The sequence below is a fragment of the Salvelinus namaycush genome, chromosome 40 (genome assembly GCF_016432855.1).
Source record: "Salvelinus namaycush isolate Seneca chromosome 40, SaNama_1.0, whole genome shotgun sequence".
NCBI lineage: Eukaryota > Metazoa > Chordata > Actinopteri > Salmoniformes > Salmonidae > Salvelinus > Salvelinus namaycush.
In genome coordinates this window covers 3892313-3906292 of record NC_052346.1, presented here as the reverse complement: position 1 = coordinate 3906292, position 13980 = coordinate 3892313, and the positions used below count along the sequence as shown (strand labels likewise).

Below are 13980 nucleotides of genomic sequence, written 5' to 3'. Positions count from 1 at the left end.
TTGTAATCATTAAGGACTGGGGATTTTTTCAGAATATTTTTTTTTACAGAATGGAACTAAGCACAGGCAAAATCATTGAGGAAAACCTGGTTAAGTCTGCTTTCCACCAGACACTGGGGAGATGAATTCATCTTTCAGCAGGACAATAACCTAAAACACAAAGTCAAATCTACACTGAAGTTGCTGACCAAGAAGACAGTACATGTTCCTGAGTGGCTGAGTTACAGTTTTGACTTAAATCTACTTTAAAATCTAAGGCAAGACCTGAAAATGGTTGTCTAGCAATGATCAACAACCAATTTGACTGAGCTAAAATCATTTTTATAAGAATAAAAATGGGCAAATGTTGCACAATCCAGGTGTGGAAAGTTCTTAGAGACCTACCCAGAAAGACTCTCAGCTGTAATCACTGCCAAAAGTGCTCCTACAAAGTATTGACTCCTGAGTGTAAATATTTACATAAGTGTTATATTTCTGTATTTCATTTTAAATACATTTGCAAAAATGTCTCAAGACACATTTTCACTCATTATGGGGTATTGTGTGTAGATGGGTGAGAAAAAAATATATTTAATCCATTTTGAATTCAGACTGTTAAAACAAGATGTGGAATAAGTCAAGGGGTATGAATACTTTCTGAAGGCACCCCCCTGTCACACCTACTGACACTCTTGCACACACACCACGCACACCCACATGCTTCTGCCATCCTGTTTACTATTATTATTATTTATCCTGCTACCAGTCACTTTCTCCTAATCCCTGCCTACATGTGAATATCTACCTCATATACTCCAGTATCCCTGAATACTGTAAATGTACTCTGTATACAGATTCCGCTCTTATTTCTTGTGTAATTATAAAACATTTTCTTATTAGTTATACTTTTTTGATATTGAATACTACACTGCTGGGTTAACACAATGAGCCCCACCGTAATGAAGGTGTGATTTCGGACTTTAATTTCTAATTCATTTTATAGATTGTGTGTTTGCGCTACAGACTTCTGGGTTGTAACATTGGATTTGTCTATTTCTTCTGCATCCATAGTCTGTGATTAACGGGGGTTGAGGTAGAGCGGTATTTGTGAGACGAGGGTGGATCTCGAAGGGGACAGGGCAGGGTTTTTTAAACATCTGTAGAGTCCGAATGGTTTGAGCTACAAACTATTAAAAGCTATACAGTATAGGAAAAGCTGAGACTCCCACGAACACTCACAGGCCACACAAGTCGTTAGAAGGTAAGGGGTTCTTCTACATAGAAGATCATAGGAAATCCCAGGACAAAGTGTCTACAATACTGTAATAAGCGTACATAGTTGCTGTCACAAACTCCACAGTTGTCACTGACTAGTTGGATATTCATTTCCCAATTAACAACTTCTGTAACTTACAGCATTCATATAAATTCATTTTTATCAGGTTTTTGCTTTGGCTGACCTTATTTTTTATTATTGACATTTGTCAATAAAACTCATATAAAGTCATATAAATGAAAAGCCGATTTTCACTGGGGACTTGGGACTGTGCATGTGACAAATAAAACGTGGAACTGGAATTCACCTGAATAACCAAAGCAAACACTCTGGTGTAACTTTACACATATCTATATTTTCAACTCTTCAGAGTTTTACATCTATAGCCTGGATTACCTGATACTTCACAATAGCGTCCTCAAAACGGTTCACCTCGTAATTCTCTGCGTTGTAGTACTTCACCTGTTAGAAAAGCATTACAAATCGCAGCCATGAAGCAAATCTGAAGCTGCAAAAATGCAATATGTTTGAGGGAATCTTCATGTGCCACCATGGCAGGTGGGGGTTCTGGATTGTGTCCATTTGGCATCAAACAGACAAACTGGGTGGGACTACCTGGACTTTTTCCGTTTTCCGTTCAATAATGTTTTTAAAAATGTTCTGTTACGTGCCCTAATGAACACAATCCAACTATTGAGGTCAAAGGCATCTCGGTACCGTCTCAAAGTTGAGCAGGGAGTCCACCGCCCTGGTCTTTGCGTTGTTGTCCTGGGTGTTCATGTCTCGCCTGTACTTGGTCCTCCATTCCGTGATGATGATGGTAAGGGCTGAAGAGATATATTGATGGACCATTACGAAATATTACATTGGCATTACCAGACCTCAGTCGAATGCATATGTAAAATAATTTAAAGTAGGCATGATTGATTTAGCTTGGAGTTGATTTAATTTACACTTTTGGGACTATTCCATTGGTGCAGGTCAAGTCATTTGAAAGTATTTCACATATTTGACTCAGATCGGATGATTGTTACTTTATCAAAATAACTAAATTAGCACTGGAAAGGAGGCCTTGTACTCACTGAGGTAGAGGAACATACAGACGAATACGATGAGTCCGAACCAGGCGTTGAAGTAGGTGATGAAGTAGATGATGGAGATAACAATATCTGCGATGGTGGGGAAGATGCTGAATACAATATAGCTGTGGAGAGAGAGAGGGAGGCCAGGTTTACCTCTGAATTAACACACAGACCGTCCAGAGGTTAGGATGACACTAAAAAACTGAGACATACTACAGGGGGATCAAAGTTGGGTCACATCACATTGGTTGGTAGTGATGGAAGAAATGGAATGTTGACTCAATTTTAAGGTGGATAGGAGAACAGATTAATCGTTCTTTTTGACAATTGAGTAAACCCCTGAGGAAGCAGTCTCTCTAAGCTTTGAGGATAAAGTAATCACACCAAGATCAAACCAAGATCATGTATGTCCAGTGTTTCCCCTATATTCATGTAGCAGCAGTGAGCCGCCACTGCTAAATTGTTGCCGCGGCTCCAAAAAATATGTAAATTTTTTAATTAAAAATTATAGATATAAATAACAGTGCATTCAGAAAGTATTCATACCCCTTGACTTATTCCACATTTTGATGCGTTACAGCTTGAATTCAAAATGGGTTAAATATGTTTTTTTGTTCTCACCCATCTAAAAATGCACACAAAATACCCCATAATGACAAAGTGCCAACGTTTTTTTGCAAATTTACAGAAAATGAAATACAGAAATCTTATTTACATAAGTATTCACACCCTGAGTCAATACATGTACATGTTAGAATCCCCTGTGGCAGCAATTACATCTGTGAGTCTTTCTGGGTAAGTCTCTAAGAGCTTTGTTCACCTGGATTGTACAATAATTTGCGCATTATTCTTCAACCCCGAATGATGACAAAACCTATAAATAGGCCACTCAGAAACATTCAATGTCGTCTTGGTAAGCAACTCCAGTTTAGATTTTGGCTTTGTGTTTTAGGTTATTGTCCTGCTGAAAGGGGAATTCATCTCCCAGTGTCTGGTGGAAAGCAGAAAGAACCATGTTTTCCTCTGGGATTTTGCCTGTGCTTAGCGCCATTCCATAAAAAAAAAAATTGTACTCCCTAGTCTTTGCCGATTACAAGCATACCCATAACATGATGCAGTGGCACTAGGTGATGTGTTGTCTTGGATTTTCCTCAAACATAACGCTTTGTATTCAGGACATAAAGTACATTTCTTGCCAATTTTGTTGTTGTTGCAGTTTTACATTTACATTTAAGTCATTTAGCAGACGCTCTTATCCAGAGCGACTTACAAATGGGAAAGTTCATACATATTCATCCTGGTCCCCCCGTGGGTAATGAACCCACATCCCTGGCGTTGCAAGCGCCATGCTCTACCAACTGAGCCACACGGGACCACTTTTACTTTAGTGCTTTACTGCAAACATGCATGTTTTAGAATATTTTTACAATGTACAGGCTTCCTTCATTTCACTCTGTCAATTAGGTTAGTATAGTGGAGTAACTACAATGTTGATCCATCCTCAGTTTTCTCCTGTCATAGCCATTAAACTCTGTAACTGTTTTAAAGTCACCATTGGCTTCATGGTGAAATCCCTGAGCGGTTTCCTTCCTCTCCGGCAACTGGGTTAGGACACCTGTATCTTTGTATTGACTTGGAGTATTAATACAACATCCAAAGTATAATTACTAACTTCACCATGCTCAAAGGGATATTCAATGTCAGCTTTTTAAAATGTTTTTGTTAAGAGAATTTTTTCTCGTGAACTTATTTAGGTTTGCCATAACAAAGTCGTTGAATACTTATTGACTCAAGACATTTCAGCTTTTCATTTTTAATTAATTTGTTTAAAAAAAAGTCAACGAGTGTCAATACTTTCTGAAGGCACTGTACAGTATATACACTGAACAAAAATATAAAAACGCAACATGCAACAATTTAAAAGATTTTACTGAGTTACAGTTCATTAAGCTAATCAGTCACTTGAAATAAATTCAATAGGCCAAGACTGGGAATAGAGATATGCATCTGTTGGTGACAGGTACCTTTAAAGAAATGTAGACGCGTGGATCAGAAAGCCACGCACGTACACAATTTATTATTAGGAAACCCACCTGAGCAGGCTGTTGATGGAGGAAGTGCCGCGGTCAATGCTACGCAGGACGTCCCCGGTGCGTCGGCCCAGGTGCCAGCGCAGAGACAGTGAGTGTAAGTGGCCGAACAGACGCACCTGCACCACCCGGTTGGTGTACTGCTGCACGCAGATCCACAGGAAGGAGCGCAGGTTACTGATGAAGCCGGACGCACCTAGGGAGAGAGTGAGGTACAGGAAAGAAGAGAGAAAGAGAGAGGGCGGGGGGGGGGGGGGGGGGTAAGAGTGGGGTTGGGGAGAAGGAGAGAGGAGATATAGAGAGCGAGGGAACAAAAGACAGAATTAAAATAACAGTACTCAAGGAGTCCAAGGAATGAATGGGTGTAGCAGAGAAAGACAATATGGAGGTGAAATTCACACTCACCCAGGGCTCTAAATTAATATATATATATATATATATATATATATATATATATATATATACATACACACACACACACACACACACATATATAGACATATACAGTGGGGCAAAAAAGTATTTAGTCAGCCACCAATTGTGCAAGTTCTCCCACTTAAAAAGATGAGAGAGGCCTGTAATTTTCATCATAGGTACACTTCAACTATGACAGACAAAATGAGAAAAATAAATCCAGAAAATCACATTGTAGGATTTTTTATGAATTTATTTGCAAATTATGGTGGAAAATAAGTATTTGGTCAATAACAAAAGTTTATCTCAATACTTTGTTATATACCCTTTGTTGGCAATGACAGAGGTCAAACGTTTTCTGTAAGTCTTCATACACATATATATACACTGCTCAAAAAAATAAAGGGAACACTTAAACAACACAATGTAACTCCAAGTGAATCACACTTCTGTGAAATCAAACTGTCCACTTAGGAAGCAACACTGATTGACAATAAATTTCACATGCTGTTGTGCAAATGGAATAGACAAAAGGTGGAAATTATAGGCAATTAGCAAGACACCCCCAATAAAGGAATGGTTCTGCAGGTGGTGACCACAGACCACTTCTCAGTTCCTATGCTTCCTGGCTGATGTTTTGGTCACTTTTGAATGCTGGCGGTGCTTTCACTCTAGTGGTAGCATGAGACGGAGTCTACAACCCACACAAGTGGCTCAGGTAGTGCAGTTCATCCAGGATGGCACATCAATGCGAGCTGTGGCAAAAAGGTTTGCTGTGTCTGTCAGCGTAGTGTCCAGAGCATGGAGGCGCTACCAGGAGACAGGCCAGTACATCAGGAGACGTGGAGGAGGCCGTAGGAGGGCAACAACCCAGCAGCAGGACCGCTACCTCCGCCTTTGTGCAAGGAGGTGCACTGCCAGAGCCCTGCAAAATGACCTCCAGCAGGCCACAAATGTGCATGTGTCAGCATATGGTCTCACAAGGGGTCTGAGGATCTCATCTCGGTACCTAATGGCAGTCAGGCTACCTCTGGCGAGCACATGGAGGGCTGTGCGGCCCCACAAAGAAATGCCACCCCACACCATGACTGACCCACCGCCAAACCGGTCATGCTGGAGGATGTTGCAGGCAGCAGAACGTTCTCCACGGCATCTCCAGACTCTGTCACGTCTGTCACATGTGCTCAGTGTGAACCTGCTTTCATCTGTGAAGAGCACAGGGCGCCAGTGGCGAATTTGCCAATCTTGGTGTTCTCTGGCAAATGCCAAACGTCCTGCACGGTGTTGGGCTGTAAGCACAACCCCCACTTGTGGACGTCGGGCCCTCATACCACCCTCATGGAGTCTGTTTCTGACCGTTTGAGCAGACACATGCACATTTGTGGCCTGCTGGAGGTCATTTTGCAGGGCTCTGGCAGTGCATCTCCTTGCACAAAGGCGGAGGTAGCGGTCCTGCTGCTGGGTTGTTGCCCTCCTACGGCCTCCTCCACGTCTCCTGATGTACTGGCCTGTCTCCTGGTAGCGCCTCCATGCTCTGGACACTACGCTGACAGACACAGCAAACCTTTTTGCCACAGCTCGCATTGATGTGCCATCCTGGATGAACTGCACTACCTGAGCCACTTGTGTGGGTTGTAGACTCCGTCTCATGCTACCACTAGAGTGAAAGCACCGCCAGCATTCAAAAGTGACCAAAACATCAGCCAGGAAGCATAGGAACTGAAAAGTGGTCTGTGGTCACCACCTGCAGAACCATTCCTTTATTGGGGGTGTCTTGCTAATTGCCTATAATTTCCACCTTTTGTCTATTCCATTTGCACAACAGCATGTGAAATTTATTGTCAATCAGTGTTGCTTCCTAAGTGGACAGTTTGATTTCACAGAAGTGTGATTGACTTGGAGTTACATTGTGTTGTTTAAGTGTTCCCTTTATTTTTTTGAGCAGTGTATATACACACATACATACATATATATATATATATTGTAGCTCATGTTGTGCCTTAGAAACTAATATGTAACACTGCAAATACATTAGTTTATTATAAAAGCTAAAACGTTGATACGTTGAAACGTCATTGAAATTACAGTAATTTGTGGAATATTAGGCTTCTACATTGTGTAAAAGCACAATTTTCCTACTGAGAGACAAGGGTGTAATTGCAGACAGCAATTATGGGTGTTTTTTTAATATAGGCGTTTCTCGATATCAAGTTACACCCACTGATGCTTGCCATTGGTCCGTGGCCTTTTCTTTCACGTCGGGGACAACAGTTGTTGACAACTGTAGCATTGTAGCCTAACCCTTTTCCTAACTTTAACCTTCTCCCAACCTGCCACGCTATTTCACCTAACCTGCCACGCTAATTCACCTAACCTGCCACGCTAATTCACCTAACCTGCCACGCTAATTCACCTAACCTGCCACGCTAATTCACCTAACCTGCCACGCTAATTCACCTAACCTGCCACGCTAATTATCCTAACCTGCCACGCTAATTATCCTAACCTGCCACGCTAATTATCCTAACCTGCCACGCTAATTATCCTAACCTGCCACGCTAATTCACCTAACCTGCCACGCTAATTATCCTAACCTGCCATGCTAATTCACCTAACCTGCCACGCTAATTCACCTAACCTGCCACGCTAATTCACCTAACCTGCCACGCTAATTATCCTAATCTGCCACGCTAATTCACCTAACCTGCCATGCTAATTCACCTAACCTGCCACACTAATTCACCTAACCTGCCACGCTAATTCACCTAACCTGCCACGCTAATTCACCTAACCTGCCACGCTAATTATCCTAACATGCCACGCTAATTCACCTAACCTGCCATGCTAATTCACCTAACCTGCCACGCTAATTCACCTAACCTGCCATGCTAATTCACCTAACCTGCCACACTAATTCACCTAACCTGCCACGCTAATTCACCTAACCTGCCACGCTAATTCACCTAACCTGCCACGCTAATTATCCTAACCTGCCACGCTAATTCACCTAACCTGCCATGCTAATTCACCTAACCTGCCACGCTAATTCACCTAACCTGCCACGCTAATTCACCTAACCTGCCACGCTAATTCACCTAACCTGCCACGCTAATTATCCTAACCTGCTATGTAAACAAATCACGTGTTGAGAAACCATCCATCGCATGACATCAGAATTGACCAATGACAGGCACCAATGGATGCTTCCTGATATCAAGGAATGACCACATCAGGAAACGCCCCGAATTAAGGTCTGCAATTACACTATATTGTTTGAGATGCATAAGATAAAACATTTTACACTGTCTCTTTAAAAAGTCAGGTTTGTGATAATGACATGCAAGATCTCTCATTCATTGCTATATTCATTGATCTCCTGAAGAAGAGATCCCTTTTCCTTTCTTTCTGTGCCCCCAAATGTTTGGATATACTGGTCAAGTTACCAGGTTGTTAGCTAGCTAGCCAATGCAGTAACATGACTGAACAAAGTGTCAACAAATGGTTTGCGAGTAGTTTTAGAATGGCCCACAACATGGTTTATGAATGTAAAATGTGGTCCCAACTATCCGCTATAGGAAGGTAAAATATTGCAGCGGTAATATGGGCCAGATCTTTTGACCTGGTTGGGCTAGAAGCAAGCCGATTTTGCTGTAGTAATTCATTACAACAATTATCTGGGAGATTTTTTTCATGCTCGTACAGAGCTCCCAAAACAAAACCTAGTCACAAAGCAAAATATTATTGACCAAATTGGTCGCACTTTAAAGCCCCGCACTCACCTGCCCCTCCACCTTGCAGGAACTTGAGCAAGACGTAGATACACACAGTGGTGGCCAAGGTCTTCCAGCTGCTTCCATCAGTCAGCTCATTCACTGTGACAGAAAGAGGGTTGACAATCCCAGGTCATCTTTTCTGCAGTTTTTCTGGGTAGATTATCATGTCAGCCTCAATGATATCACAAAATACTTCTGAGAATGTGCAGCGCAGCACCAATAAAGACAACCTGCAACGCAACCAATAAGGCCGTGACAGCAACAAGTAGGAATTTAAAAATGGCATCCAGATAAAAGCTGGATATAGGGGAGATGTTACGAAACGAGGGATGCTCTCTCACCAATGTTCTTGTAGTAGATGGGCACAAAGACATTGATGACCCTCTCCAGACCCAGCAGGCACAGGCAGAGGAGCACCAGGCCCTGTAACAGCATGCTGCCTCTGGGCCACATGTAGGGCACCAGCAGACGCACCTTCTGCCCAAAGTCCTGCCAGGTAGACTGGGATTCCTCTGCCCCATCCAACAGGAGCTGGGGTACAGATAGAGATATTAGGGGGTTATTATGAACTTAATAAATACAGACAGAGACAATAAACAACAACAAAAAGGGTTGTGGCCGGGGACTATAATGCAGGCAAACTTAAATCGGTTTGACCTAATTTTTACCAGCATGTCACCTGTGCAACCAGCAGACTCCTGCTTACAAGCAAAAACTAAAGCAGGAAGTACCAGTGACTCGCTCAATACTGAAGTGGTTAGACGAAGCGGATGCTAAGCTACAGGACTGTTTTGCTAGCACAGACTGGAATATGTTCCGGGATTCATCCAATGGCATTGAGGAATATACCACCTCAGTCATCGGCTTCATCAATAAGTACAAAGATGACATCCCCACAGTGACCGTACGTACATATCCCAACCAGAAGCCATGGAGCTGCTATTTTCAAGGAGCGGGACACTAATTCAGACGCTTATATAAGAAATCCTGATATGCACTCAGACAAACTATCAAAAAGGCAAAGCGTCAATACAGGATTAAGATAGAATCCTACTACACCGGCTTCTTACGCTCATCGGATGTGGCAGGGCTTGCAACCTACTATGGATTACAAAAGGGAAACCCAGCCGTGAGCTGCCCAATGACGCAAGCCTACCATACAGGCTAAATGCCGTTTATGCTCGGTTCGAGGCAAGCAACACTAAAGCATGCATGAGAGCACCAGCTGTTCCGGATGACTGCGTGATCACGCTCTCCGTAGCCGATGTGAGCAAGACCTTTAAACAGGTCAACATTCTCAAGGCCGCGGCCCCAGAAAGATTACCAGGAAGTATACTCAGAGCATGTGTGAACTAACTGGCAAGTGTCTTTGTGGCCAAGCATGACTCCAACACCATCATTAAGTTTGATGTCGACACAACGGTGGTAGGCCTGATTACTGACGAGACAGCCTATAGGGAGGAGGTCAGAGACCTGGCAGTGTGGTGCCAGGACAAGGTCAGGGATTTGTGATGGCCACCTTGACTTTGTTGTCCTTAAGCCACAACTTTGGAAGTATGCTTGGGGTCATTGTCCATTTGGAAGACCCATTTGTGACCAAGCTTTAATTTCCTGACTGATGCCTTGAGATGTTGCTTCAATATATCCACATAATTTTCCTGCCTCATGATGCCATCTATTTTGTGAAGTGCACCAGTCCCTCCTGCAGCAAAGTACTTTTGTACCTGTTTCCTCCAGCATCTTCACAAGGTCTTTTGCTGTTGTTCTGGGATTGATTTGCACTTTTCGCACCAAAGTACGTTCATCTCTAGGAGACAGAACGCGTCTCCTTCCTGAGTGGTATGATGGCTGCGTGGTCCCATGGTGTTTATACTTGTGTACTATTGTTTATACAGATGAACGTGGTACCTTCAGTCGTTTGTAAAAACTGCATTGTTGGTTAAGGGCTTGTAAGTAAGCATTTCACGGTAAGGTCTATCTATACCTGTTGTATTCGGCGCATGTGACAAATAACATTTGATTTGATTACTAGATTACCTGGCCAGTGCCGCCCTCCACGTCACGTTCGTCCTCGTTGATCAGGAGCATGTACGGTCTCCGTGGTAATCCCGGGGCCTTCAGGCCCAGGAAGAAGAGTGTGCCCGTGCCGACGTAGCGCATCAACCACAGAGAAAATTCCACCTGAGGTAATGAATGAAAAATGCTAAGTCATGACTGAACCTTTAAAGGGGCAATCTGCAGCTTTGACCTGGAGAAATGGAACCACTCAAATACATAGACAGAGCTACGGATGCAAGGACTGACCATCCATGGTATCAAAATGACAGTTTTAACCATCTTTTAAGGTTATACACTGTTTGTTTACATTTACAATTTTCGAAACATTAAAAGTAAAACAAGCTCATATGTTATGTTCTCATGGGGTGTGGCGGTTGAACTAAGCTCATGAGGCATATATAACTTATAATCTTCAAGACTCAATGGGTATATATCATTAGTCCAAAAATGGATGTAGCAATTGTAGATTGACTCTTTAAAGGAATCTTGCACTCATAAACTATATTTTAGTATGTTGTCCATTGATAATTCAATCCCAATGGGACTGTTAATACAATCCCAAATGGTGCATGTCAGCCATCAAAATTTAAAAAAAAATGGGAGTGTAGTATTTCTTTAAGTGCTGACTGACAAGCTGCATAAAACACAGAAAAAAACATATTTCAATACTCCATTCAACACATACCATTTACATTTTAGTCATTTAGCAGACACTCTTATCCAGAGCGATTTACAGGAACAATTATGGTTAAGTGCCTTGCTCAAAGGCACATCGGCAGATTTGTCACCTAGTCTGCTCTGGGATTCAAACCAGCGACCTTTCGGTTACTGGCCCAACGCTGTTAAACGTTAGGCTACCTGCTGCCCCAACTTCAATGTGAGGCCGAGGTTATCATTCAAAAGTAATTTACTCAGGAGTTGTTGGATTACATTCAGGATTAGAGAAGAGGTGAGTCAGTGGTTACAGTCAGACTGACTATACAAAGTAAACTACTGTACACATTATGACACAAAGTAAACAGTGGACTGTGTCATATACTTTGTGGTATAACAACCCATTGGAAGAACTAAGATGGTGAAAGCTTGGTAAAAAGCTAAGGAAGATGTGTTCAACTAATGCATTCTGAATGCAACTGGGAGACATATCAGTAGCTGAGTGGGACAACCAATGACAGACACAGGGAGGGACTAAGAAAAGGCGTGATCTGATAGGTTACAAAATGTATATTTGGGGGCGTGGCCAGAGGGAGAGGGACCTAGAATGGAAAGATGGGGCAATGACTCAGCACTTCTAGAGTTCCTCATAGCTGACTAATCATAATGGTTCCACCCCCTTCCACTGCTGTGTCATAGTTAGAATGCCAGTTTCTATTTTAGCAGTCTTCTTGTGAGAAAATGCTTTGTAATATATATATATATATTTGTTTTTTTACAATCACAACAGTCATTACGAAATGGGATTCACGAAACATAAGAAACATTAAACCTAGCCTATGTGTCTCATTTACGCAGATACAGTATCACACCCTATGGGTAGACTAACTTACTTTTTAGAAAGCCCACTATTACACTTGTGTAATGGAGTGTTAAAACTCAATGTTAAGTTTAATACTAATAGCCAGTAACATTATATGCCAACGTTTTAACAACCTCTATGAAACTAGGGAGTGAGATGGCAGTTTATCCTCACTGAGGGTTGAGCTGTGGGGTTCATTCAAAGAGGTGAAACGATTGAACGATGCAGACAGAAATGCAAGGAACAGATCTAACACCATTTCCAACTTAACCTGACAGTTAAACATGTTCATTCTACACAAATACATTTCTATTGGAAGGTCCTCTAACGCTACACCCTCCTGAACAGACCCCAGTGCTACGTTCAGTAGGCAAGGTTTTGAAACATTCAGATAGAAATACATTATGTAGAACAGACGTGTCTCTTTGAGTGATATGTAGAGGGAGGAGTCACGTCAGCTCTATTGGGGACATTCTATAATGTTAAACCCTCAACAATACCACTGGTCCTCTCTCACCTGCTGCTGTGTGTTCTCCAGGCCCCACCACCAGTAGGGGCTGGCCCAGGAGACGAAGGCCAGGTTCTCCGCTGAAAATGCCATAGCCCAGAAGAGCAGTAGCACCGTGCTGTGGCCACGAGTCCGGTCCCTCACCAGCACCCTCTTCCTCTCCAGCCTTAGCAGGGCCACGGCCCAGGCCCAGCCCAGCATGGACAGGAGGCCGTACAGCACCACGTAGCCAGGGAGCTCCCCTCCTCCGGCCGCCCTCCAAACCAGCCCCCCCAGGAACTGCAGCAGGAGGAGCAGGGAGACTGCCAGTTGGAGGTCATAGAGGCGCGAGCGCGGAACGAACTTGGGCTCCATCTCGGTGCCGTAGCGGCGGTAGCAGACGCAGTGGAAGGTGCCGAAGAAGGAGGAGAGGGTAAGCAGGACGGTGGGCACCAGGGTGAAGTAGAAGCAGGGCGAGATGCCGCCCTCCAGCCAGGCTTCAGAGATGGAAGCGCTGGCTTCACAGTAGCTTTGCACTACTACCATGGTGGCTGGGAGCTGGGGAGACAGGGAAGGGTAAGAGAGTATTCACTATAACAGACATATTACCACCACATTAAGCCTACACATAGGGCTCAAGATCATCAACCTGGTCCGCATGGATGTTAAGAGACTTTAAAAAGGCAGGACAGGCAAAGGAAATCATACAGTTGACTGCATGAAATTAGTTTTCAAAAAGACATTCTCTGCAGTATTTTCACCGGATCCTATTTGTATCCTACTCTAAACTGCTATTCATGATGAAATTGAACTAGTCTAACTTCTTCCATTCATGACTTCAGATCGCTGCTGGTGGAGTTAAGTTAGTCAACACAATGAACACCTGTTCATTATTTTGCAGAACAAACATGCTATACCCTACTTAATGTATCAGGGTTAAGAGCAGATTGAATCTCCTTGAAGCGTGTGTGTTGTACTTTGAAGTAAAACACAGCAAGCATCTCTTCCTAGTGTATAATCATTCCACAGACCTAATAGGCCTAAGAGATCCAGGCCAACCCTGCTATATCGGGCTGTGAACTTTACAATATGGTTAGTGCTTCAGTCATGGCTCCTAAAAGCGGTGAACTAATTCTGATTCAGTCAAGGCACTTAACACATCACATTTCATCAACTGATATTCATTCAAAATATCATAATAGAATTAGGTTACAGTGGTATGCCGACAGATGGCTAATGTACAATGGAGTAGTTTGGTATGTCGGAAAGAAGCCCTCACAAGCTCCAGTTCAGAAAGGTCAGAGT

At 42.9% G+C, this 13980-nt stretch overlaps 1 protein-coding gene across 1 annotated transcript in view; it reads right to left on the bottom strand.

Annotated features, from left to right (window-relative positions):
* The window catches only part of LOC120033690 (ATP-binding cassette sub-family B member 6, mitochondrial-like), a 29004-nt gene that overhangs the window by 14341 nt on the left and 683 nt on the right, over nucleotides 1-13980 (bottom strand). The window contains exons 2-9 of the mRNA XM_038980126.1: nucleotides 12706-13233; nucleotides 10652-10795; nucleotides 8956-9145; nucleotides 8621-8713; nucleotides 4431-4623; nucleotides 2338-2459; nucleotides 1973-2082; nucleotides 1652-1717 (exon numbers count right to left, since the gene is read on the bottom strand). Of these exons, the coding sequence (XP_038836054.1) occupies nucleotides 1652-1717; nucleotides 1973-2082; nucleotides 2338-2459; nucleotides 4431-4623; nucleotides 8621-8713; nucleotides 8956-9145; nucleotides 10652-10795; nucleotides 12706-13221 (1434 nt within the window). The 5' untranslated portion in view covers nucleotides 13222-13233. The remainder of the gene's footprint in view (nucleotides 1-1651; nucleotides 1718-1972; nucleotides 2083-2337; nucleotides 2460-4430; nucleotides 4624-8620; nucleotides 8714-8955; nucleotides 9146-10651; nucleotides 10796-12705; nucleotides 13234-13980) is intronic.